The sequence below is a fragment of the Athene noctua genome, chromosome 32 (assembly GCF_965140245.1).
Source record: "Athene noctua chromosome 32, bAthNoc1.hap1.1, whole genome shotgun sequence".
In the NCBI taxonomy this organism is placed as follows: Eukaryota; Metazoa; Chordata; class Aves; order Strigiformes; family Strigidae; genus Athene; species Athene noctua.
The window spans coordinates 1462944-1483836 of record NC_134068.1 but is presented as its reverse complement, the minus strand read 5'-3'; the positions used below and the strand labels follow the sequence as shown (position 1 = coordinate 1483836).

Sequence of the window (20893 nt, the reverse complement as noted above, 5' to 3'; positions counted from 1 at the left end):
ACCAAAGACGCCCGAAACGCCCCGAAACCGGGACCCCCGAACCAACCCCCCCCCCAAACCCTCCCGCGGCCTCGCACCGCGCCACTCCCCCACCCGCCCGCCATAGCAGCCCCCCGCCACCCCCGGCCCCCCCAGACTCACGCTCTCGGCCGCCTCCAGCAGCGCGGCCCAGCGCAGCCGCGGCACCAGCCGCGCCACGAAGGCGGCGTTGAACGGCACCGGCCGCACGCGAACCTCCGAGGCCTGGGGGGGGGGGAGAGGGAACGGGCCGGTGACCGGGGGGGGACGGGGCCTTCCCCGGGGAAAGCGCGGCCCTGTAGGAGTAGGGGGCGTGGCGCTGCCGGTAGGGGGCGTGTCCCTGCCGGCGAGGGGCGGGGCCGTACCTGGATTTGCAGCGGGAAGCCGCCGCCGGGCCGGAGGCCGCGGACGTGGGAGCTGAGCAGGTTGTGTGTCAGCAGCTTCATCCCGCCGCCGCCGCCGCCGCTGTGGGCGGCACTTCCGGCGCGGCGGCACTTCCGGCGTGGCGGCACTTCCGGTTCTCACGTCACTTCCGGGAGGTAACGGCAGCGGGGAGCGCGCCTGCGCAATGCGGAAGATGGGGGGGGAGAGGGCGGGGCGGTTGCCGAGGCAACGGCGGGTCGGGGAAATTTTGGGGGGGGGGTGATGGGAGCGATTTGAAGGGTCTATGGGGTGATCTGGGGGGAGCAGCGGGGAATTGTGGGGGAATCGGAGCCTCCCGACCTCCCCCTGCACCCCCAAACCCTCCCCGTTCCCCTGGGACACGCCTGAACCCCCCAAACGCCTCCTGGTACCCCAAAACGCTCCCAGGACACGTCTGATCTCTCCCCCCCACCAATATCCCCCCAAAACATGGGAAGGCACCCCAATTGCGGGGGGCAGCCAGTCTTGGGGTGCTCCCCCCACATTGGGAAGGGGGGGCCACAAGGACCTCAAGTGCCTCATAAACCCCCTTATAGCCCCAAATGCCCCCCAAGTGCCCTCAGCCCCCCCAGAGATGACCCCCAAGGTACTGTGAACCCTCCCCCAAAGCCCCAGGTCACCCCCAAACCCCATGGACCCCCCCCCCCCCCCCAAAAGCCCTGAGGAAGCTCTCAGACCCCTGCATGTGTCCCCCCCCCCCCGAATGGAAACAGAAACGGGGGCACAAATGCAAGTCATTTAATTAGTATTTTGGGGAGGGGGCTCCCCAAAACCTCCCCAGAGACAAGGGGGAAACCCTCCCACTTTGGGGACCCCAACACTGCCAAGGGCCCCCCCCCAAAATGGAGTGTATGGGGGAGAAGGGACCTACCCCAAAGCACCAGTGCAATGGGGGGGGGGGGGCACCCCCAAACCAGTGGAGGGTCCAAAAATGGAACCCAGGCTGTAGATTTGGGGAGCAGGGGGGAGCGGGAGTGTGATGAGCCCCCCAAAATGGGTGAGAGGCATCGTGTGTTGGACCCCCCAACTTGTGGGTGGTGGTGGGGTGTCCCCTGCTTCTGGGGGGTGGTGGTGGGGGGGGGGGTAAGGCCACATGTGGGTGCTGAGGGGGTGGGTGGGTCACCCTGTTCTGTAGGGGGTGTCAGGGTGGGGTGGGGGTGGGGGGGTGCCCTGCTCCTGCCCCACAGACGCTGTGGGGCAGGGCGGGCGCTATGGGGTGTAGGGGAAGCTGAGCAACAGCCCCTCGTAGGGCAGGAGCTCGAGGGCCCCCAAGTCACTTGAGGATCCTGGGGGACGGGCTGGTGGGTGCTGAGGCGTAGGGTGGCCTGGGGGGGCAGGCGGGGGTCCTGCAGGGCCACTTCGGAGAGGGTCTGATTCCCGGGGTTCAGGACCACCAGGAACCGCTCGCTCTGGTCCCAGCTCCGCAGGAAAGCGGCCGCTGGGCCAGCGGGGATGGCCTCGGCCTCCCCCAGCGACAGCGACCGCTCCCGCGCCCGCAGCGCGCCCAGGCGGCGGCACAGGTCCAGCAGGCGGGCCTGTGGGGAGGGAAGGGTTAGCGGGGGGGGGGGCTGGGGTGGGGCACCCACTGAGACATGCTCCCTTCGAAAACAAAATAGGGCAGTGCCCCTTTAAGACTCAGCCCTGAGTCATCACACCCAGAGGCATTGCCCCTTTAAGGACCTGCTTGGGACATTGCTCCACTGCCTCTTATAGACAAGATCTGAAGTACTGCTCCTTTAAGAACCCACCAAGGCACTGCCCCTTTAAGGACACGCCCCAAGGCACTGCCCCTTTAAAGATGTGCTTTAGGCGCTACTCCTTTAAAAACATAAGGACACGCCCCGAGGCACTGCCCCTTTAAGGACACGCCCCGAGGCACTGCCCCTTTAAGGATGTGCCGTAGGTGCTACTCCTTTAAGAACACAACCTAAGGCACTGTCCCTTTACGGATCCCAAACATTGCCCTTTCAACAACATGCCCTGAAGCACTGTCCCTTTAAGAATGTGTTCAGGCATTACCCCTGTAAGAACACAATCTAAGACACTATCCCTTTAAGAATATCCCTGAGACGTTGCCCCTTTAAGGATATATGTGGGACTTTGCCCCTTTAAGAACACACCCTGAGGCACTGTCCCTTTAAGAAGGTGCTTGGGTATTACCCTTTGGACACAACCTAAGACACTGCCCCTTTAAGGACATCTCGGAGATGTTGCCCCTTTAAGAATCTATTTGGGACATCATCCGTTCAGGACAAGCCCCCTGAAGCGTTGCCCCCTTAAGAACATGCCCTGAGGCACTGCCCCTTTAAGAACACCCTGAGACACTGTCCCTATAAGGACGTATGCTGCCCCTTTAAGACTATCCCCGAGGCATTGCCCCTTTAAGGACACACCCTGAGGCATTGCCTTTTAAGGATCTATTCAGAACATTGCCCCTTCAGGATGGGTCTGCGATGTTGCCCCTTTAAGAACACACTTCAGACATTGCCCCTTTAAGAACACGCCTGCCCATTGGGGACAAAAAAAAAAGAGGCTCCACCCCCCACGGTATTGCCCCTTTAAGAACAGACCCCAAAAGCCCCACCCCCTCAGACATTGGTGTGGAGGGCCCACGCCCTTATAAGCCACGCCCCCTTTAAGCAACAATTGTGCTGTTGTCCCTTTAAGCCCCCGCCCCTTCACGGCCAAACCCCGCCCCCCCAGCCCAGGCCCCGCCCACCTCGGGGCTGTTGTCGCCCTCCTGCAGCGCCTCGATCCGGTCCCAGGGCATCGGGGTCAGCTGAGGGCACGGGGTCAGAGGTCACAAGGTCAGAGGTCACAACCCGCCCCTATAAGCCACGCCCCCTTTAAGCAGCAACTGCGCTGCTGTCCCTTTAAGCCCCCGCCCCTTCACGGCCAAACCCCGCCCCCCTGGCCCAGGCCCCGCCCACCTCGGAGCTGTTGTTGCCCTCCTGCAGCGCCTCAATCCGGTCCCGGGGCATCGGGGTCACCTGAGGGCACGGGGTCAGAGGTCACGACCTGCCCCGTGGCACCCCCAAATCTGCCCCCCAGCCCCCCAATCCACCCTCCAGCCCCCAAACACCCCCCAAACACCCCCCCAGCCATGCAACACCCCCAAACCAGCCCTCAAACTGACCCCCCAAATACCCCCCCACCCCACAGCCCCCCCAAATCACCCCCCCACTCCTGTAACACCCCCAAACGCCCCCCCAAACCCCTCAGTGCCCCCCCCCCAGCCACATGACACCCCCAAACTCCTCCCACTCCCCCCTCCGGCCCCCCAAACTCCCCCCCAGCCCCCCCGCACTTGCCTGCGGGATTTCGGGGGGCCCGGGCCGCTCGGCCAGCCCCACCTCGTCGCCGTAGTTGAGAACCGGGGTCCCGGGGAGGGCGGCCCAGAGCAGCAAGAGGCGTTGGGGGGTGTGGGGGGGGCTCAGCCCCCCCAAATGCTTCCAGGGGGACCCCACCTGTTGGGGGGGGGGGGCAGGGTCACACCCTACATCCACCCTGAGGGGCAGGTTGGGGGGATTTGGGGTGCCAGGGGTTGAGTTTTGGGGGGGGGGGGGAAGCTGTAAGAAGATTTGGGGGTGTGGGGGGGTTTAGGGGAGGTTTGGGGGTGCAAAGGGGGGTTAGGGGAAGATTTGGGTGCAAAGGGGGTTAAGGGGAGGTTTGGGGGTGCAAAGGGGGTTAAGGGGAGGTTGGGGGTGCAAAGGGGGAGGTTTGGGGGAGGTTTGGGGGTGCAAAGGGGGGTTTAGGGGAGGTTTGGGGGTGCAAAGAGTGTTAGAGGGAGGTTTGGGGGTGCAAAGGGGGGGTTAGGGAGTTTGGGGGTGCAAAGGGGGGGTTAGGGAGGTTTGGGGGTGCAAAGAGGTTTAGAGGGAGGTTTGGGGGTGCAAATGGGGGGTTAGGGGAGGTTTGGGGGTGCAAAGGGGGGGTTAGGGGAGGTTTGGGGGTGCAAAGGGGGGGTTAGGGGAGGTTTGGGGGTGCAAAGAGTGTTTAGAGGGAGGTTTGGGGTGCAAGAGTGTTAGAGGAGGTTTGAGGGGTTTGGTGCAAATGGGGGGTTAGGGGAGGTTTGGGGGTGGCAAAGGGGGGGTTAGGGGAGGTTTGGGGGTGCAAAGGGGGGTTAGGGGAGGTTTGGGGGTGCAAAGGGGGGGTTAGGGGAGGTTTGGGGGTGCAAAGAGTGTTTAGAGGGAGGTTTGGGGGTGCAAAGGGGGGGTTAGGGGAGGTTTGGGGTGCAAAGGGGGGGTTAGGGAGGTTTGGGGGTTGCAAAGAGTGTTTAGAGGGAGTTTGGGGGTGCAAAGAGTGTTTAGAGGGAGGTTTGGGGGTGCAAATGGGGGGTTAGGGGAGGTTTGGGGGTGCAAGGGGGGGGTTAGGGGAGGTTTGGGGGTGCAAGGGGGGGGTTAGGGGAGGTTTGGGGGTGCAGAAAGCCCAACAGCCCTGGGGGGGATCTGGGGGTGCAGAAGATTTAGAGGGGGAGGGTTAGGGTGCTCACGGGGATTTTGGGGGTGCTTGGTGGGGGACTCACGGTCCATGCCAGGGGGGTTTGGGGGTGCAGGAAGGGCAGAAGTTGGGGGGGGATATGGGGGTGCAGAGGAGGTTGGGGTGCTCAGGGGAGTTTTGGGGGTGCAAGGGAGGATCTGAGAGTGCTCAGAAGGATTTAGGGGTGCATGAAGGGATTTGGGGGTGCTCAGGAGGATTTTGGGGTGACTCGCTCCAGGCTGGGCGGTTTGGGGGCGCAGAAGATCAGAAGTTGTGGGGGGAAATTTGGGGGTGCAGGGGTGGGGTTGGGGTGCTCAGGGGGTTTTGGGGTGACCCACGCTCCAGACCAGAGAGATTTGGGGGTTCAGGAAGGCCAAATGTTGGAGAAAAGTTTTGGGGGTGCAGGGAGATTTGTGGGTGCTCGAGAAGATTTTGGGGTGACTCGCACCCCAGCCAGGGCGTTTGAGGAGCCCAAGGACAAGAGGGGGCAGGATTTTGGGTACCCGGGGAATTTGGGGGTGCAAGGGTGGGGTTGGGGTGCTGAGGGCAGATTTGGGGGTGCTCAGGGAGGGTTTTGGGGTGACTCAGGCTCCAGGCTGGGGGGTTCTGGGGGCACAAGACGATGGAAGTTGGGGGGAGATTTGGGGGTGCAGGGGTGGGGTTGGGGGCGTTTTGGGGTGCCTCACGCTCCAGTCCAGGGCAGTTTGGGGAGCACAAGCACAGAAGAGAAGGATTTGGGGGTACAGGGTGAATTTGGGGGTGCAGGGGTGCACAGAGAAAGTTTTGGGGTGACATGCTCCAAGCCAGGGGGGGTTTGGGGGGCCCAAGGACAGAAATGGGGGGGGGGGGGGATTTTGGGGTGCAGGGATGGGGTTGGGGCGCTCAGGGGAGATTTGGGGGTTTTGGGGTGACTCACGCTCCAGGGCCAGGGTGGTTTGGGGGTGCAGGAAGGCCAGAAGTTGGGGGGCCATCTCCGAGCCGGGGGTGTCGGGGTCCAACGTCTCCAGGAAGGGCCCCAGGAGCAGCCCCGCCCCCGAGGAGTTCAGCAGCGCCTGCAGCGCCCGGGGGCGCGGAGACGGGTGCCCCCCATCAGCACCCTGAAATGTGGGGGGTCAGGAGGGGCCGGGGGGGCCCCCATCGGCACCCTGAAATGTGGGGGGGTCAGGGGGGGCACCCATAAATCGGGGGGGGGGGGGGGTTTGTGTCACAAATTTGGGGGTCCCTGACCTGGGGACGCCGTCGGGGGGGTCCTGCTGCTCCGTCAGGTTCCTCCACTCGGCCACTACTGAGGGCTGGGGGGGGGACACACGGGGGGGGGACACACGGGGGGGCGTGTGACCCCCCTGCCCCCCAAATCCCCCAGCGCCCCATTCCTCGCCCCACAGAGCCCCCCAAGCCCCCCAATTCCGCCCCATAGAACCCCCCAGCCCCCAAGAGCCCCCCGACTCCTACCCTATAGCAACCCCCCAGCCCCCCATTCCCGCCCCACAGCCACACCCCCCCCCCCCCCCCCCCCCCATTACCCCCCCGAGCCCCCCCGAACCCCCGCGGCCCCCCCGCGGGCCCCCCACCTCCAGCTCCTCGATGCCGTCCAGGAAGAAGCCGCTGACGCCGCGTTCCAGCCACACGCTCAGCGCCCGCTGGGGGGGCACGGGGGGGGGGTGCGTCAGCGCTCTGCCCACAGCGACCCACGGCACACCGCCCCCCCGCCCCACAGGCCCCCTCCACCGCCCCCTGCCCCCCATAGCTACCTCGTGACCCCCTATATCCCCCCCGCCCCGCAGCTGCCCCCCCGCACTCCACGGGGACCCCATCACGCCCTATAGCCCCCCCCCAGCTGCCCTGAGCCCCCTATATTCCCCCCCCAGCACCCCATAGCTGCCCCACAGCCCCCCACCCCCCAGTAACTGCCCCCACAGCCCCCACAACTGCCCTACAACCCCCCTACCCCCCCATAGCTGCCCCACAGCTGCCCCACACTGTTCCCCGCTTCATAACATCCCATAACGCCCCCAGCCCCCCATAGTCCCCCCCAACCCCCCCATAACGCCCCCAGCTCCTCATAACCCCCCCATAACCCCCCCGAGCCCCCCATAATCCCCTCAGCCCCCCCATAACCCCCCCAACATATCTATAACCCCTCCCAAGCCCCCATAAACCCCCCAGCTCCCCAAAAACCTGCCTCAGCCCCCCATAAACCCCCAGCCCCCCATAAACCCCCTATAGTGCCCCCCATAACCCCCCCATGGCCCCCCCCAACATATGTATAACCCCCCCGAGCCCCCCATAGTCCCCCCCAGCCCCCATAACCTGCCTCAGCCCCCCATAAACCCCCAGCCCCCCCATAAACCCCATCAGCCCCCCAAAACCTGCCTCAGCCCCCCCAAACCCCCCCCAGCCCCCCATAACCTCTCCATAGTGCCCCCCCCAGCCCCCCCTAATAACTCTATAACCCCCCAACCCCCCCCATGGGGTGCCCCCCCCCCCCCCCCACACTTGACCTTCTGCTGGAAACTGGGGTCACCGGCCACCGCCTGCCCCATCCAGGCGTCACCCCCCAAATAGTTGGGGGTCAAATCCAGGATCACCTGCAGCCCTGGGGGGTGGGGGGGGGCCACGAGGTTGGGGGGGGCAGTGTGGGGGTACCCTGACCCCCCTCAACATGTGGGGACTCCCCTCACTCTTGGGGTGCCCCCTTGGCCACCAACACCCCTCCCCCCCCCAGTATCAAAACACATCCATTAATAACCGCCCCCCCCCCCCCCCCCCCCAGTTTTGGGGGATCCCCCCATTTCCACCCCCCACCCTGTTACCTGCAGCCCCACCTCCCCCATTTTTGGGGTGCCCCCCGTTATCGCCACCCCCCCCCATTTTACCATAACCCCCCGATTTCAACCCACTTCAATAACAAACCCCCCCACTCCTGAGGTGCCCCCCCCAACTTGGGGGTACCCTCCCTTTAGCCCCCCCCCCCCCCCCCAAATTTGGAGCCACCCCCCCACTTTGACCCTCTCCGCCCCATTACCAAGCCCTCCCCCAGCTTTGGACACCCCCCCCCTCATTTTCAGGGATCCCCCCCCTAGTTTGGGGGTGCCCCCCCCTCCCCAATTTGGGGGTACCCTCCCTCTAGTGCCCCCTCAACACCCACCCAACACCACTTGCACCCCCCCATTTTGACCCTCCCCACCTCATTACTAAGCCTTCCCCCAGTTTGGGGTCCCCCCCCTTTTTTTTAGGGGTCCCCCCTAGTTTGGGGGTGCCCCCCCCCCAATTTGGGGGTGCCCCTCACCCTTTTTCTTGGCGGTCTGGAGCAGCTGGCTGAAGTCCTGGAGGGTGCCCAGGGTCGGGTCCAGCTGGTCCAGGGGCAGGTTTTGGGGGTCCCCCGGGCTTTGGGGGTGCAGCGGCCCCAGCACCAGCCCCCGCATCTGCAGCCCGGTCACGTGATCCAACCGCGCCTCCACACCTGGGGGGGGGGGGAGAACCCCAAAAATCTGAACACCCCCCCCCAGGGTACCCCAAAACAGTCCGGGGTACCCGAATACCACTACAAATCCCCTCTGCCCCCAAAATCCTCATGGGTCCCCCCAAAAGCCACTCTTAAGGAATGGGGGGGGGGGGAGAATTGGGGTACCCCCCCCCCAATGCTCCTGGGGACCCCAAAATGCCCTCAGTGTCCTGAAAATGCCCCCCCAATCCTTGACAGCACTGGGGGGGGGGGGGGGGGCTGTTCCCCAATCACCCCCTTTGCTGTCCCCCAAAATGTTCAGGGAACCCCAACACCCCCCCCCCCCCCCCCCCCCCAAAAACCACCCCCCTGGCCTGGGGGAACTGGGGGGGGGAGGGGGGGAGACACACATAGAGAATGGGGATTCCACACACACCCCCCCCCAAGATTTGGGGGACCCTCCCAGGGTGTGGTGCTGCCCAAAGCCCCCCTTAAAGTGGGGGGGGGCCCCCCACAAACGCTGAGTCACTGCCCCCCCCCCCCCGTGAAACCGGGGCAGCACGTGGGGCCCAGACCTGGGTCCCGTAACGGGGGGGGGTGCTATAGAGCCCCCCAATTCCCACGGGGGGGGGCACAAATAGGGCACACTAATTGGCACGGGGGTGTGTCACTAATATGGGGGGGCCACCCCATGTCCCTGGGAACGCCCCCCTCCAAACTGGGGGGGTTCCAGAGCCCCCCAATGCCCACTGGGAGACACACACTAATTGAGGGGACCCCCCCTCCCCCAAACTAGGGGTCCCCCCACGCCCTCTCACCTTTCAAGTTGCCCCCAAAAGGGCGGGGGGGGGCCCTATAGAGCCCCCCCAGTTCCCACCAGGTTTTGGGGGGCAGCGGGCGGCAGCGGGGGGCTCTGGCCACGATGGCGGCGGCGGCCCCCAACATCCCGAGCCAGCCCAGCCAGAAGAGGAGGAGGAGGATGGCGCGAGCCTTCGCCCAGGGGGGGGTCCCGGCCGCCCGCAGCAGCTCCTCCTTCCCCAACCCCGTAAATTTTTACACCCCCCTAAAATTTCGGGGTCACCCCCCCGGCGCCGGAACCCCCCAATTCTTCATCCGTGGGGATTTTCACCAGCCCGTTTTTTTCCCCGCCGGGGGGGGCGGGAGCGGGATCGGGGCCTCCTGGAGGAAAAGGGGGGCCCCCCCCCCGATTTCTTCCACCGCCGGCGCCATCGGCTCCTTCTCGGCTTCCAGCGCCGACAGCTCCAGGTCGTGGGGGGGGGACTCGGCCTCCATCGCCTTGGGGAGGGGGGGACCCCAAAAAATTTAAAAGAGTTAAGTTACTCCCACACCCCCCCCCCCCCCCAGGACACCCCAATATCATTTGGGGATTCCCCCCCCAAATCTTAAAGCCCTTATGAGAAACTTGAAGCCACCCCCCCCTCAGCACCCCAATATTTTTAGGGGAGCCCCAAACGCCCCCCCCCCGCCTCAGCACCCCAATATCTGCAGGGAGCCCTTGATCCCCTCCCTGCACCCCAACAGCTTCATGAAGGGCTCAAACCCCCCCCGAGGACCCCCAAAACCCCCCTGGGCACCCCAACCCCCCTCCGGGGGGTTCCAAGTCGCCCCAAGATCCCACTAACCCCCCCCAACCCCCCCAATATGCTCCTGAGGGTCCTAGGACCCCCCCTGGGCCCCCCAATACTGCCAAAGGCACCTTAAGACCACACACCGGCCCCCAAAACCCCCCGGGGTGCCTGAGCCTCATCAGGATCCTCCCCCACCCCTCCTAAACGCCCCCCGGGCCCCCCAAAACAGCCCCAAGATTCCCCCCCCCCCCCGAACATCCCCTGGGCACCCCAATATGCTCACGCGGGTCCTAAAACCCTCCCTGGACACCCCAATAATGTCAAAGACACCTTAAAACCCCCCTGGACACCCCAAAACCTGCTCAAGATCCCCCCCACCCCTCCTAAAACCTCCCCCGGGCACCCCAATATGCTCAAGGGGGTCTAAAGCCCCCCCTGGGCACCCCAATATTATCAAAAGCACCTTAAAGCCCCCCTGGACACCCCAATAATGTCAAAGGCACCTTAAAACCCCCCTGGGCACCCCAAAACCCCCCTGGGGGTCCCAAGACCCCCGCCCACCCCCCTATAAAATTTCCCCTGGGCACCCCAATATCTTCAAGGGGATCTTAAGACACCCCCGGACACGCCCATCACGTCAAAAGCACCTCAAAACCCCCGCCCCGGGCCCCCCAAAACCCGCCGGGCCCCCCCGTTACCTTCGCTCCGCTGTTGCTTCCCAGAGTGGGGGGGGGCCGCGCTGGGGGCGCCGCCTTTTATACGGCGCCGTGACCACGCCCCTGGCCACGCCCCCAGCCCGCCCCCGGCGCCGCCGAGGCGCCCGGCCTGGGCGGATCAAAGGGCACGAGACTGGGGGTGGGGGGGAAGCAAGGGGGGGTCATGGCCGCGGGGCTCCGGGGGGGGCGGAAAATTGGGGGGTCCCGGCCCCCCTCCCCCGGCGCGGGGACACCCGGAATTTCACGGTCGCGACCCTTTTCGGGGGGGTCCCGCCACCCCCATCCCCTGCGGGGTCCCCCCTTTCCCCCGGCCGCCATTTTGTTGTAACCGCCCCCCCCACCTCCAAACAGCCGCCATTTTGTTGCGCCTTCTGGGCGCCGCCATTTTGTTGTACCCCCAGGCGCTGCCATTTAATTGTACCCTGAGGGAGACGCCATTTTGGCAACCCCCACCCCCGTGATGGCCCCATCCGGCTTCCGCGGCCGGTAAATCCCCGGTTCACGCTCCTCCGCGCCTGTCCGAGCCTCTGGGGAGGGGGGCGGCCCCGTCTTCGCCCCCCTCCTCCCCGCGGGATGGTTCCTCCCAGACATCTTCCCCCTCCCCATAGCGACGCTCCTCACAACCAGAAGTGGCGCCTTCGCGCCAGCCAATGAGAAGCGCTCCTCGGCGGAAGCACATCCCCACCCGGAAGTGTCAGGGGGCGGGACCGAGGCTGTTGCCGTGGTGATGCCCCGGAAGTGAAGCTTCGCTCCCGGAAGCGGCTGCGGCGCGGCCATGGGCTCCTCGAAGAAGCACCGGGAGCGCGGTGGGGCCGAAGCTGCCGAGGAGGCTCCGGCGGCGGCGGGAGCAGCTCCGGCGGGTGGGGGCAGCGCCGCGGGGCGGCCCCGGGAGCACCGCAAGCACCGGCACCGCGGCGGGGAGCGGCGGGGGAAGCGCAGCCGCTCGCGGGGGGAGCGGAGCGGTGGCGGCGGCGGTTCCGGTAGTGGCAGCGGAGGCGGCGGCGGCGGCAGCGCCTCTGGTTCTTCCTCCTCCCGCCGCGGTGGTCCTGAGGAGCCGGGAAGGAGCGGCCATGGCCGGGGAGGCGCCGAGGCCGAGCGACGCGGGAAGAGGGAGCGGCGGGAGGAGCGGGAGGAGCCCGGTGAGAGGGGCGGGGGGGGTTGTGGGGGGCACGGGGGGGACTGGGATGGCGCTGGGGGGGACTGGGATGGCGCTGGGGAGGGCTGTGGGGTGTGAGGAGGATGTTTGGGGGTCTGTGGGGTGCAGGGAGGGTGCTTGGGGTGTTGGGGGAGCTCTGGGGGGCGGGGAGGGTGTTTGGGGGGATCTATGGGGTGCAGGGAGGGTGTTGGGGGGGCTGGGGGGGGCTGTGGGTTGCAGGGAGGGTGTCTGGGGGGGTCTGTGGGGTGCAGGGAGGGTGTTTCAGGTTGCTTGGGGGGATATGGGCTGCAGGGAGGGTTTTTGGGGGTGCTGGGAGGTCTCTGACGTTCAGGGAGGGTGTTTATGGGTGTCGGGGGGTCTGTGGGATGCAGGGAGGGTGCTTGGGGGTGCAGGGAAGGTGTTGGGAGTGGTTTGTGGTGCTGGAGAGGGAGTTTCTCGGGGTGGGGGGGCATGTGGGGTGCTGGGTGTGATTACAGGGCGCCGGGGCGTGGCTGTGGGGCACAGGGCGGGTTTTGGGGGGGTGGGGTGTATGGGAGGGGTTGAGGGGGGGCTGGAGGAGGGTTATGGGGCACTTGGGAGGATTTGGGGGTGCAGGGAGGGGCTGTTGGGGGTGCTGAGGGGGTTATGGGGTGCCTGGGGGGGTAGTTATGGGGTGTAGGGGTGGACTGGGGGGGGCACACAGAGGGGCTTGGGGGGGGATCGTGACACAGTTGTGGGCTGCTGGGGGGTCCTGGGGTTATGTGGGGCTGATTGGGGGGGGGGGTGAACACCCTGGGGGTGCTCCGGGGGGATTGTTGGGTATCTGGGGGGGGTGTAGCTGTAGGGTGAGGAGGAGCTGTTCCCCCCGCCCCCCCTTATTAGCTAACGACCTTCCCATTAATTAACACCCACTCAGCCACAACCCCCAAGGCTGCTGCGGCCGAGTCGTCCCTCAGCGTGGAAGAAACCAAGTAAGCCACCCCCTCCGTCCCCCACCCACTGGGTGACACCCCTTTGGGTGCCCAGCACCCCTTTGGGTGCCCCCCAAAACCCCCCATCACCCCCTTTAACACCTCCCCCCCCCCCAGCAAACTCCGCGCCAAGTTGGGGCTGAAGCCGCTGGAGACGGCGACCGTCAAGAAAGGTGAGTGGTGCCCCCGATTCTCACCACCCCCACCCATTTTGGGGGGGCACCCAGCACTGATTTTGGGGCGTCGTGTCTCCCCCCGCCTCCCCAACACAGAGGCCGGGACCAAGGAGGACCCGGTGGCGGCCGACGTCATCAACCCGATGGTGCAGCGGCAACGGGAGGAAATCCGGGAAAAGTTGGCGGCCGCCAAGGAGAAACGTCTCCTCAACCAGAAATTGGGGTAAGACCCCCCCCAGGTGGGGAAAACGACCCCATTCCCGAGCGTGGTGTGACCCCAAAACTCACATTTTTAACCCCAAAATAGAAAGATTAAGACGTTGGGGGAGGACGACCCGTGGCTGGACGACGCGGCCGCTTGGATCGAGCGGAGCCGGAAGCTGCAGCAGGAGAAGGAGCTGGCGGAGAAAAGGGTGAGTGGGGGAGTGTGGGGGACCCCCCCGCACCCCCACACGTCCTTCTGGGGGAAATCACCCCTAAAATACAGCAGATTTAGTTCGAAAGTCTTCAAAAATATAGTTTTATTGCGGTTTTTGAATATCGCAAAGTCGATGAATAGTTGATTTCTTATGAACGTTGCGGAAAATTAAATGAAAAAAGCATTTTTAGCGTGTTATTATATTTTTTTGGGAACCAAATTTGTTGTATTTTGGGCGAAACTCAGTCTTTTTTAAGCCTGTTTGTGGATTTTGAGCGTATCTTTCTCCCGTCAATGGAATCGTTGGGTTGGTGGGCTGCTGGTTGAGTTCCTTGGCCCCCAACTCCGCCCCCCCCAGATCTCCAGCCCCCGCTGGATCCCGCCAGATGATCTGATGATCGGCCTCGTTAATTTTTGTGCTTTTAATTAGCTAACGTTTTAATTTACGTAGTTCTAGTAGCGATGATGTTATCGCCACCATTTTGTTGTCTACGGTTGGTCATCCGTAGACTCAATTTCTACGTGTAACTCATTAATAGAAATATTAATTAGAATGGATTTTTAAGGGCCGCTGGCCTGGTGTCCCCTCGTTCTCCACACCCCAACACACCCTGTTTCTGGACATCCCAGAAGAAAACCGTGAGGGCCACCGTCACTAAACCTCCCCCCCAAATACCACCCACCATTTTCTTTTCACGCACCAGGCGGGCGATTTGCGTGTAGAAGGTCATTAAGTTAATTAAAGCAATTAGAAATTCAGCCGTGGGGGTTGTGTTGCCGTTTGGGTATTTTTCAGTGAGAGTTTGTTGACCTTTTTCATCTTTCAGTGACGTTTTGAGGTTAAATTGGAGTTTGGAGAGTGTTTTGGGTTGATCGTTTGGCCTTCAAACACCGAAATGAGCTCTGCAGGGACCTCCCAAGCCCCCCAAAATCCTCGGTAGATGGTTGAGAAGGTTCCTTCAGGCCCCACGTTGGTGCCCGTTGGTGTTTGCAGGCCCCGCGTCAGCGTTTTGGTGCCCCGCGTTGACTTTGTGGGCCCCGTGTCTGCCTGTGTTGGCGTTTGGGGGCCCCACGTTGATGACTGTTGGCCCCGCGTCTGCCCGAGTTGGCATTTGGGGGACCCGTGTCGGTGCCTGTCGGTGCTCGTGGGCCCTGCGTGGGTGTTCGTGAGCCTCAGGTCTGGGCCTGTTGGCATTTGTGGGCACTGTGTTGGTGTTTGGGGACCCCGTGTTTGCACCCGTTGGCATTTTGGGGCCCCATGTTGGCACCTGTTGGCTTTTGGGGGCCCTGGGTTGACATTTGTGAGCCCCGTGTCGGCCCCCCATTGGCCTTTGGGGGCCCCCCGTTGGCCCATGTTGGTGTTTCGGGGCCTCATGTTGGTGCCTGTTGGCTTTTGAGGGCCCTGGGTTGGCATTTGTGAGCCCCGTGTCGGCCCCCGTTGGCCTTTGGGGGGCCCCCCATTGGCCCATGTTGGTATTTGGGGGCCTTATGTTGGTGCCTGTTGGTGTTTGGGGGCCCCCCGTTAGCATTTGGGGGCCCCGTGTCTGCACCAATTGACGTTCGGGGGCCTTGTGTTGCCACCTGTCGGCGTTTGGGGGGCCCCCCATTAACGTTTGGGTGCCTCGTGTTGGCGTCTGGTGTTTCGGGGCCCCCCATTGGCGTTTGGGGGCCCCGTGTCTGCACCAGTTGACATTTGGGGGCCACGTGTTGGTGTTTGGAGGCCCCCTGTTGACGTTTGGGGGCCTCACGTTGGTGCCCATTGGTGTTTCGGGGCCCCCCTGTTGGCTTTGGGGGCCCCGTGTTGGTTTTTCCGCTGTTGGGGGCCGATCCCGCCCCTCCCAGTGCCCTCAGGAACCTCTTACTGGTCCCATCCCCTCCCAGGCCAAGCTACTGGAGGAGATGGACCAAGAATTCGGCGTCAGCACGTTGGTGGAGGAAGAATTCATGAAGAGGAAGAGGGTGAGTTGGGGACCCTTGGGGACTGTTGGGGACCCCCAGATTGTCTTCCTGACCCCCCCTCCAACGTGTCACGTGTGTGTCCCCCCCCCAGGATCTCTACAGCTCGCGGGACCTGCAGGGGCTGACGGTGGAGCACGACCTGGGGGCCTTCCGGGAGGGGGAGACCCTCGTCCTCACCCTCAAGGACAAGGGTGAGTGCTGGGGGGGGGGGACACGGGACACCTCGGGGGGGCTGGGGAGGGGACATGGGGCCCGTGATGTCCCCAAGGGGCACGGAGGGGGGATGTGACCCCCCCAAGGGGACACTATGAGGGGACACAGGGCCCGTGATGTCCCCAGGGGGCACGGAGGGGGGATGTGACCCCTTCCCAAGGGGACACGGGGCCCGTGACCCCCCCAGGGGGACACTATGAGGGGACACAGGGCCCGTGATGTCCCCAGGGGGCACGGAGGGGGGATGTGACCCCTTCCCAAGGGGACACGGGGCCCGTGACCCCCCCAGGGGGACACTATGGGGGGACACAGGGCCTGTGATGTCCCCAGGGGGCACGGAGGGGGGATGTGACCCCCCCCAAGGGGACACTGAGGGGACATGACGCCCATGATGTCCCCAGGGGACACAGAGGGGGGACGTGACCTCTCCCAGGGGACACAGAGAGGGGATGTGACACCCCCCCCACAGGGACACGGTGCCCCTGACAGGCAGAGGGGTGACACCTGAGGGGACACGGAGCCACCCAGGTCCTGCTGGTGCCCTTTGACCTGTCCCCATGTCCCCTCTGTCACCGGCTGGTGCCTTTCACACCCTCCCCCTGCGTCCCTGAGTGCTGTCACTCAGTGTCCCCAAGGACTGTCCCCAAGCCCTTTTGTCCCTGTTCCCCATCATGTCCCCAAGGGTCGTGTCCCCCCATCCGCTCGTGTCCCCAAGCTCTGGTATCTCCCTGTGTCCCCAAGCCATGTCCCCTCACATCCCCAAGGGTTGTGTCCCCAGCCATGTCCCCAAACACCAGTGTCCCCCAAGGGTCGTGTCCCCCATGTCCCCAAGTCGTGTCTCCAAGGCTTGTGTCCCCTGTCCCCCAGCTGTGTCCCCAAGTGCCAGTGTCTCCTGTATCCCCCAGCTGTGTCCCCAAGCACCAGTGTCACCCTGTGTCCCCAAGGGTTGTGTCCCATGTGTCCCTAAGCTATGTCATCTCTGTCCCCTCATGTCCCTAGGGTTTGTGTCCCCATGTGTCCCCAAGTACCGGTGTTCCCTCATGTCCCCCCGTGTCCCCAAGCACTGGTGCCCCCCCCCAAGTCCCCACCATGTCCCCAAGGGTCATGTCCCCCATGTCCCCAAGCCATGTCTCCAAGGCTTGTGTCCCTTCTGTCCCCCAGCTGTGTCCCCAAGTGCCAGCGTCCTCCTGTATTCCCCAACCATGTCCCCTGTGTCCCCAAGCACCAGTGTTCCCCTGTGTCCCCAAGGGTTGTGTCCCTAAGCTATGTCATTTCTGTCCCCTCATGTCCCCAAGCCCCTGTGTCCCCAAGTGTTGGTGTTGCCTCATGTGTCCCCGTGTCCCCAAGTGCCGGTGCCCCCCCCCCCCCCCCCCCCCGTGTCTCCAAGCACTGGTGTCCCTGCGTGTCCCCACTGTGTCCTCAAGCGCCGGTGTCCCCCTGAGTCCCCACCATGTCCCCAAGCGCCGGTGGCCCCCCACCGTGTCCCCGCGTGCCAGTGTCCTCGCGTGTCCCCCCCGTGTCCCCAAGTGCCAGTGTCCTCGCGTGTCCCCACCGTGTCCCCAAGCGCCAGTGTCCCCCCGTGTCCCCAAGCACCCGTGTCCCCAAGCGCCAGTGTCCCACCGTGTCCCCGCGCGCCAGTGTCCCCAAGTGCCGGTGTCCCCGTGTGTCCCCACCGTGTCCCCAAGTGCCGGTGTCCCCGTGTGTCCCCACCGTGTCCCCAAGCGCCGGTAGCGCCAGTGTCCCCACCGTGTCCCCAAGTGCCGGTGTCCTCATGTGTCTCCACCGTGTCCCCAAGCGCCAGTGTCCCCTCGTGTCCCCACTGTGTCCCCAAGCGCCGGTGTCCCCAATGTGTCCCCAAGCGCCAGCGTCCCCCCGTGTCCCCCCGTGTCCCCAAGCGCCGGTGTCCCCCCGTGTCCCCACTGTGTCCCCAAGTGCCGGTGTCCCCCTGAGTCCCCACCATGTCCCCAAGCGCCGGTGGCCCCCCACCGTGTCCCCACCGTGTCCCCGCGCGCCAGTGTCCCCACAGTGTCCCCAAGCGCCAGCGTCCCCCCGTGTCCCCACTGTGTCCCCAAGCGCCAGTGTCCTCGCATGTCCCCACCGTGTCCCCAAGCGCCAGTGTCCCCACAGTGTCCCCAAGTGCCGGTGTCCCCGCGTGTCCCCACAGTGTCCCCAAGCGCCGGTAGCGCTGGTGTCCCCACCGTGTCCCCAAGCGCTGGTGTCCCCACGTGTCTCCACCGTGTCCCCAAGCGCCAGCGTCCCCCCGTGTCCCCCCCGTGTCCCCAAGCGCCGGTGTCCCCCCGTGTCCCCAGGGGTGCTGGAGGAGAGCGAGGACGTGCTGGTGAACGTCACCTTGGTGGCGGAGGAGCAGGCGCAGGAGAACGCGGAGCTGCGCAAGAAGAAGCCGCCCTACATCCCCTACGAGGACGAGGACCCCCCCACTGGCCCCCCCCAGGTGACCTCCTGGTGTCCCCAAACCCCCACCATGTGTCCCCAACCCCCCCACGCATGTTTTCCCGTGTTATCCCGTGTTTTCCCGTGTCTCAGGGCCCCAAGGAACACGTGGTGCTCCCCAAATACGCCGACCCCCCCCAGCGTCCCTCCTTCCGCCTGGGACCGGGGGGGACCGGGGGGGGCCCACAAGTGGCCTTGGGGACCCCCGACAGCAGCCCCCCCCCACCGGCCCTGCGCCCCAAAGCCTGGAGCTGCCCCCCCTCCGCTTGGCCCCCGAGTACCTGACACCCCAGGAGATGGTGAGTGGGGCTGGAGGGGGGGTTTGGGGGGGCTGGAGGGGGGTTTGGGGGGGCTGGAGGGTGTTTGGGGTAGTTGGGGGGGTGGGGGGCTTTGAAGGGGCTGGAGAGGTGTTGGGGGGGATTTGGGGGGGCTTGAGGGGACTGGAGGGGTGTTGGGGGTGGTCTGGGGGGGCTGGAGGGGGATTGGGGGTGTTTGGGGGCTGGAGGGGGATTGGGGGGGATTTGGGGGGCTGGAGGGGGATTTGGGGGGGCTGGAGGGGTGTTTGGGGTGATTTGGGGGCTGGAGGGGGGTTTGGGGGGATTTGGGGGGGCTGGAGGGGGATTGGGGGGGATTTGGGGGGCTGGAGGGGGATTTGGGGGGGCTGGAGGGGTGTTTTGGGGTGATTTGGGGGGCTGGAGGGGGGTTTGGGGGGATTTGGGGGGGCCGGAGGGAGGGGGGGGGTTTGGGGGTGCTGGAGGGGGGGTTGGGGGGGTTTGGGGGGCTGGAGAGGGGATTGGGGGGTTTGGGGGCTGGGTTGATATTTGGGGAGGGGTTGGGGGATTTGGGGGGTTTGGGGATTTTGGGGGGGTGCATTAATATTGGGGGGGTGGGGTCCTTTGAGGGCATTTTGGGGGGGGGTTGAGCCCCTTTTTGGGGTGATTTGGGTCCATTCTGGGCCAGTTGCCTCCTTTTGGGGTGTTTGCGGAGATTAGGGGAGATTTTGGGGTCAGTTCAGGTGGGATTGGGTGTGTTGTGAAATAGTTAAATTTCAGGGGTCCGTTGGACAAATTTCTTGAATTTGGGGCCATTTTGGGGGAGAATTGGGGGGGTTCGATTGGGGGGTGGGTATTTTGAGGGTGTTTTGGGGATTTTTTGAGCCTTTTTTTGGGGTGATTTGGGTCCATTCTGGGCCCAGTTGCCTTGTTTTGGGGTGTTTGGGCAGATTTTGGGGTCAGTTCAGGTGGAATTGGTGTGTTTGGAAATTGTTGAATTTTGGGGGCCAGTTAGACAAATTTCTTTAATTTGGGGCCATTTTGGGGGCGAATTGAGGAGAATTTTGGGGGGTGGGGTATTTTGAAGGTGTTTAGGGGGGGGTTAAGCCCTTTTTGGGTTGGTTTGGGTCCATTCTGGGCCACTTGTCTCCCTTTGGGGTGTTTGGGGAGACTGGGTGAGATTTTTGGGGTCAGTTCAGGTGGGATTGGGTCTGTTTGGAAATTGTTGAATTTTGGGGGCCAGTTGGACAAATTTCTTTAATTTGGGGCCATTTTGGGGGAAAATTGGGGGAATTGGGGGGGGGTTCACCTTTGGGTTTGGGCTGTTGGGGTTGGCACCAGCCTTTGGAATTTGGAGGGGGGGGGGGGGGTGTCTCCAGTCCCAGGGCATTGTGGGTAACAGGAGGGTCCCCCCCTTGCCCCCCCCCTTGCCCCCCCCTCCCAGAGCGTGACGTTCCGGAAGACGCGGCGCCGGGTGCGGCGGCTCCGGCGGAAGGAGAAGCCCCTTCGCGCCGACGATCTCCTGCCCCTGGCCCCGGGGGACACCCGGGGGGACTTTGGCTCCAGGTGGGGGCTCAGCGGGCACCATGGGTGCTGGGGGGGGTGTAGGGTGCTGGGCAGGGTACTAGGAGGACGTTCTAGGATGTTGAGGGGGGTCTCAGGGGCACCCATGGGTGCTGGTGATGGGTCGGGTCCCAGTGGGTTGGGGGGGATACCGGAGACACCTATGGGTGTTCACGGGGGTCCTGAAGGGCAAACATGGGTGCTGGGGGTGGTTCTAGGGTGCTGAGGGGGTGTTCTGGAGTGCTGGGGGGATTCCAGGGGCACCCAAGGGTGCTGGGGGAGGTCATAGGGGGCATCTATGGGTGTTGGGGGGGGGCTAGGGGGTGTTCTAGGGTCCCTAGAGGGGTCTCAGGGGCACCCACGGGTGCTGGGGGTGGTTCTAGGGTGCTGAGGGGGTGTTCTGGAGTGCTGGGGGCATCCCAGGGGCACCCAAGGGTGCTGGGGGAGGTCATAGGGGGCATCTATGGGTGTTGGTGGGGGGCTAGGGGGTGTTCTAGGGTCCCCAGAGGGGTCCCAGGGGCACCCATGGGTGCTGGGGGTGGTTCTAGGGTGATGAGTAGGGTCATAGGGGGCACCCATGGGTGCTAAGGGGGTCCCAGGGTGCTGGGGAGGGTCTTAGGATTCTGGGACATGTGGTGGGGGGGTTCTTAGAGCATTGGGGGGGGCCCAGGGGGCACCCATGGGTGCTGGGGTGGTGTTGAGAGGGATACCAGAGACATCTATGGGTGCTCAGGGGGGGTCCTAAAAGGCACCCATGGGTGCTGGGGGGGGTCTGGGTTGCTGGGCAGTGTCCTAGGGGGGTGCTCTAGAGTGATGGGAGCGTGTTCTAGGGTGCTGGGGGGGGGGCACCCATGGGTGCTGGGGGGGGGGCCTAGGAGCCACCCATGGGTGCCAGGGTGTGTCCTGGGACGCTGGGGATGGTGGTAGGGGGCATCTGGGGGTGCCAAGGGGGTGTTCTAGGGACCCCGAGGGGACACCTGAGACACCTGTGGCTGCTCGGGGAGGGTCCTAAGGGCCACCCATGGGTGCTGGGGGGGCACCCAGAGCAAAGTTTGGCTTTGGGGGTGT

At 64.5% G+C, this 20893-nt stretch overlaps 3 protein-coding genes across 3 annotated transcripts; 1 reads left to right on the top strand and 2 right to left on the bottom strand.

Moving 5' to 3' along the window:
- Positions 1-1163: 1163 nt before the first annotated feature.
- LOC141972369 (uncharacterized) lies at positions 1164-3907 on the bottom strand. The gene is made up of 4 exons (XM_074930247.1): positions 3753-3907; positions 3372-3431; positions 3161-3220; positions 1164-1976 (listed from the first exon to the last, which is right to left on the bottom strand). Exons 2-4 carry the CDS (start codon positions 3420-3422, stop codon positions 1176-1178), a joined length of 912 nt encoding a protein of 303 aa, XP_074786348.1. The 5' UTR covers positions 3423-3431; positions 3753-3907; the 3' UTR covers positions 1164-1175.
- Positions 3908-5821: 1914 nt separating this feature from the next.
- Positions 5822-10719, bottom strand: LOC141972376 (4F2 cell-surface antigen heavy chain-like). Its single transcript, XM_074930256.1, has 7 exons — positions 10650-10719; positions 9181-9658; positions 8207-8380; positions 7415-7513; positions 6489-6559; positions 6145-6209; positions 5822-6014 (listed from the first exon to the last, which is right to left on the bottom strand). The coding sequence occupies exons 2-7, from the start codon at positions 9305-9307 to the stop codon at positions 5960-5962; spliced, it is 591 nt and encodes a 196-aa protein (XP_074786357.1). The 5' UTR covers positions 9308-9658; positions 10650-10719; the 3' UTR covers positions 5822-5959.
- A 686-nt stretch (positions 10720-11405) lies between these two features.
- On the top strand, positions 11406-19830 carry LOC141972377 (U4/U6.U5 tri-snRNP-associated protein 1-like). The gene is made up of 10 exons (XM_074930257.1): positions 11406-11806; positions 12719-12773; positions 12891-12946; positions 13046-13172; positions 13257-13362; positions 15249-15326; positions 15418-15517; positions 17849-17991; positions 18084-18289; positions 19707-19830. The coding sequence occupies exons 1-9, from the start codon at positions 11443-11445 to the stop codon at positions 18273-18275; spliced, it is 1221 nt and encodes a 406-aa protein (XP_074786358.1). The 5' UTR covers positions 11406-11442; the 3' UTR covers positions 18276-18289; positions 19707-19830.
- The last annotated feature ends 1063 nt before the right edge of the window (positions 19831-20893 follow it).

Coding starts and splice junctions, on each gene's coding strand:
- LOC141972369 (XM_074930247.1), bottom strand. CDS start 3,422: ATGCCCCGGGACCGGATTGAGGCGCTGCAGGAGGGCAACAACAGCTCC. Junction 3,221..3,371: donor AGGGCAACAACAGCTCCGAG/GTGGGCGGGGCC, acceptor CCGTGCCCTCAG/CTGACCCCGATGCCCTGGGA. Junction 1,977..3,160: donor AGGGCGACAACAGCCCCGAG/GTGGGCGGGGCC, acceptor CCCTCCCCACAG/GCCCGCCTGCTGGACCTGTG.
- LOC141972376 (XM_074930256.1), bottom strand. CDS start 9,307: ATGTTGGGGGCCGCCGCCGCCATCGTGGCCAGAGCCCCCCGCTGCCGC. Junction 8,381..9,180: donor TTTTGGGGGCAACTTGAAAG/GTGAGAGGGCGT, acceptor CCCCCCCCCCAG/GTGTGGAGGCGCGGTTGGAT. Junction 7,514..8,206: donor CCAGACCGCCAAGAAAAAGG/GTGAGGGGCACC, acceptor CCCACCCCCCAG/GGCTGCAGGTGATCCTGGAT.
- LOC141972377 (XM_074930257.1), top strand. CDS start 11,443: ATGGGCTCCTCGAAGAAGCACCGGGAGCGCGGTGGGGCCGAAGCTGCC. Junction 15,327..15,417: donor AATTCATGAAGAGGAAGAGG/GTGAGTTGGGGA, acceptor TCCCCCCCCCAG/GATCTCTACAGCTCGCGGGA. Junction 17,992..18,083: donor CCCCCACTGGCCCCCCCCAG/GTGACCTCCTGG, acceptor CCCGTGTCTCAG/GGCCCCAAGGAACACGTGGT.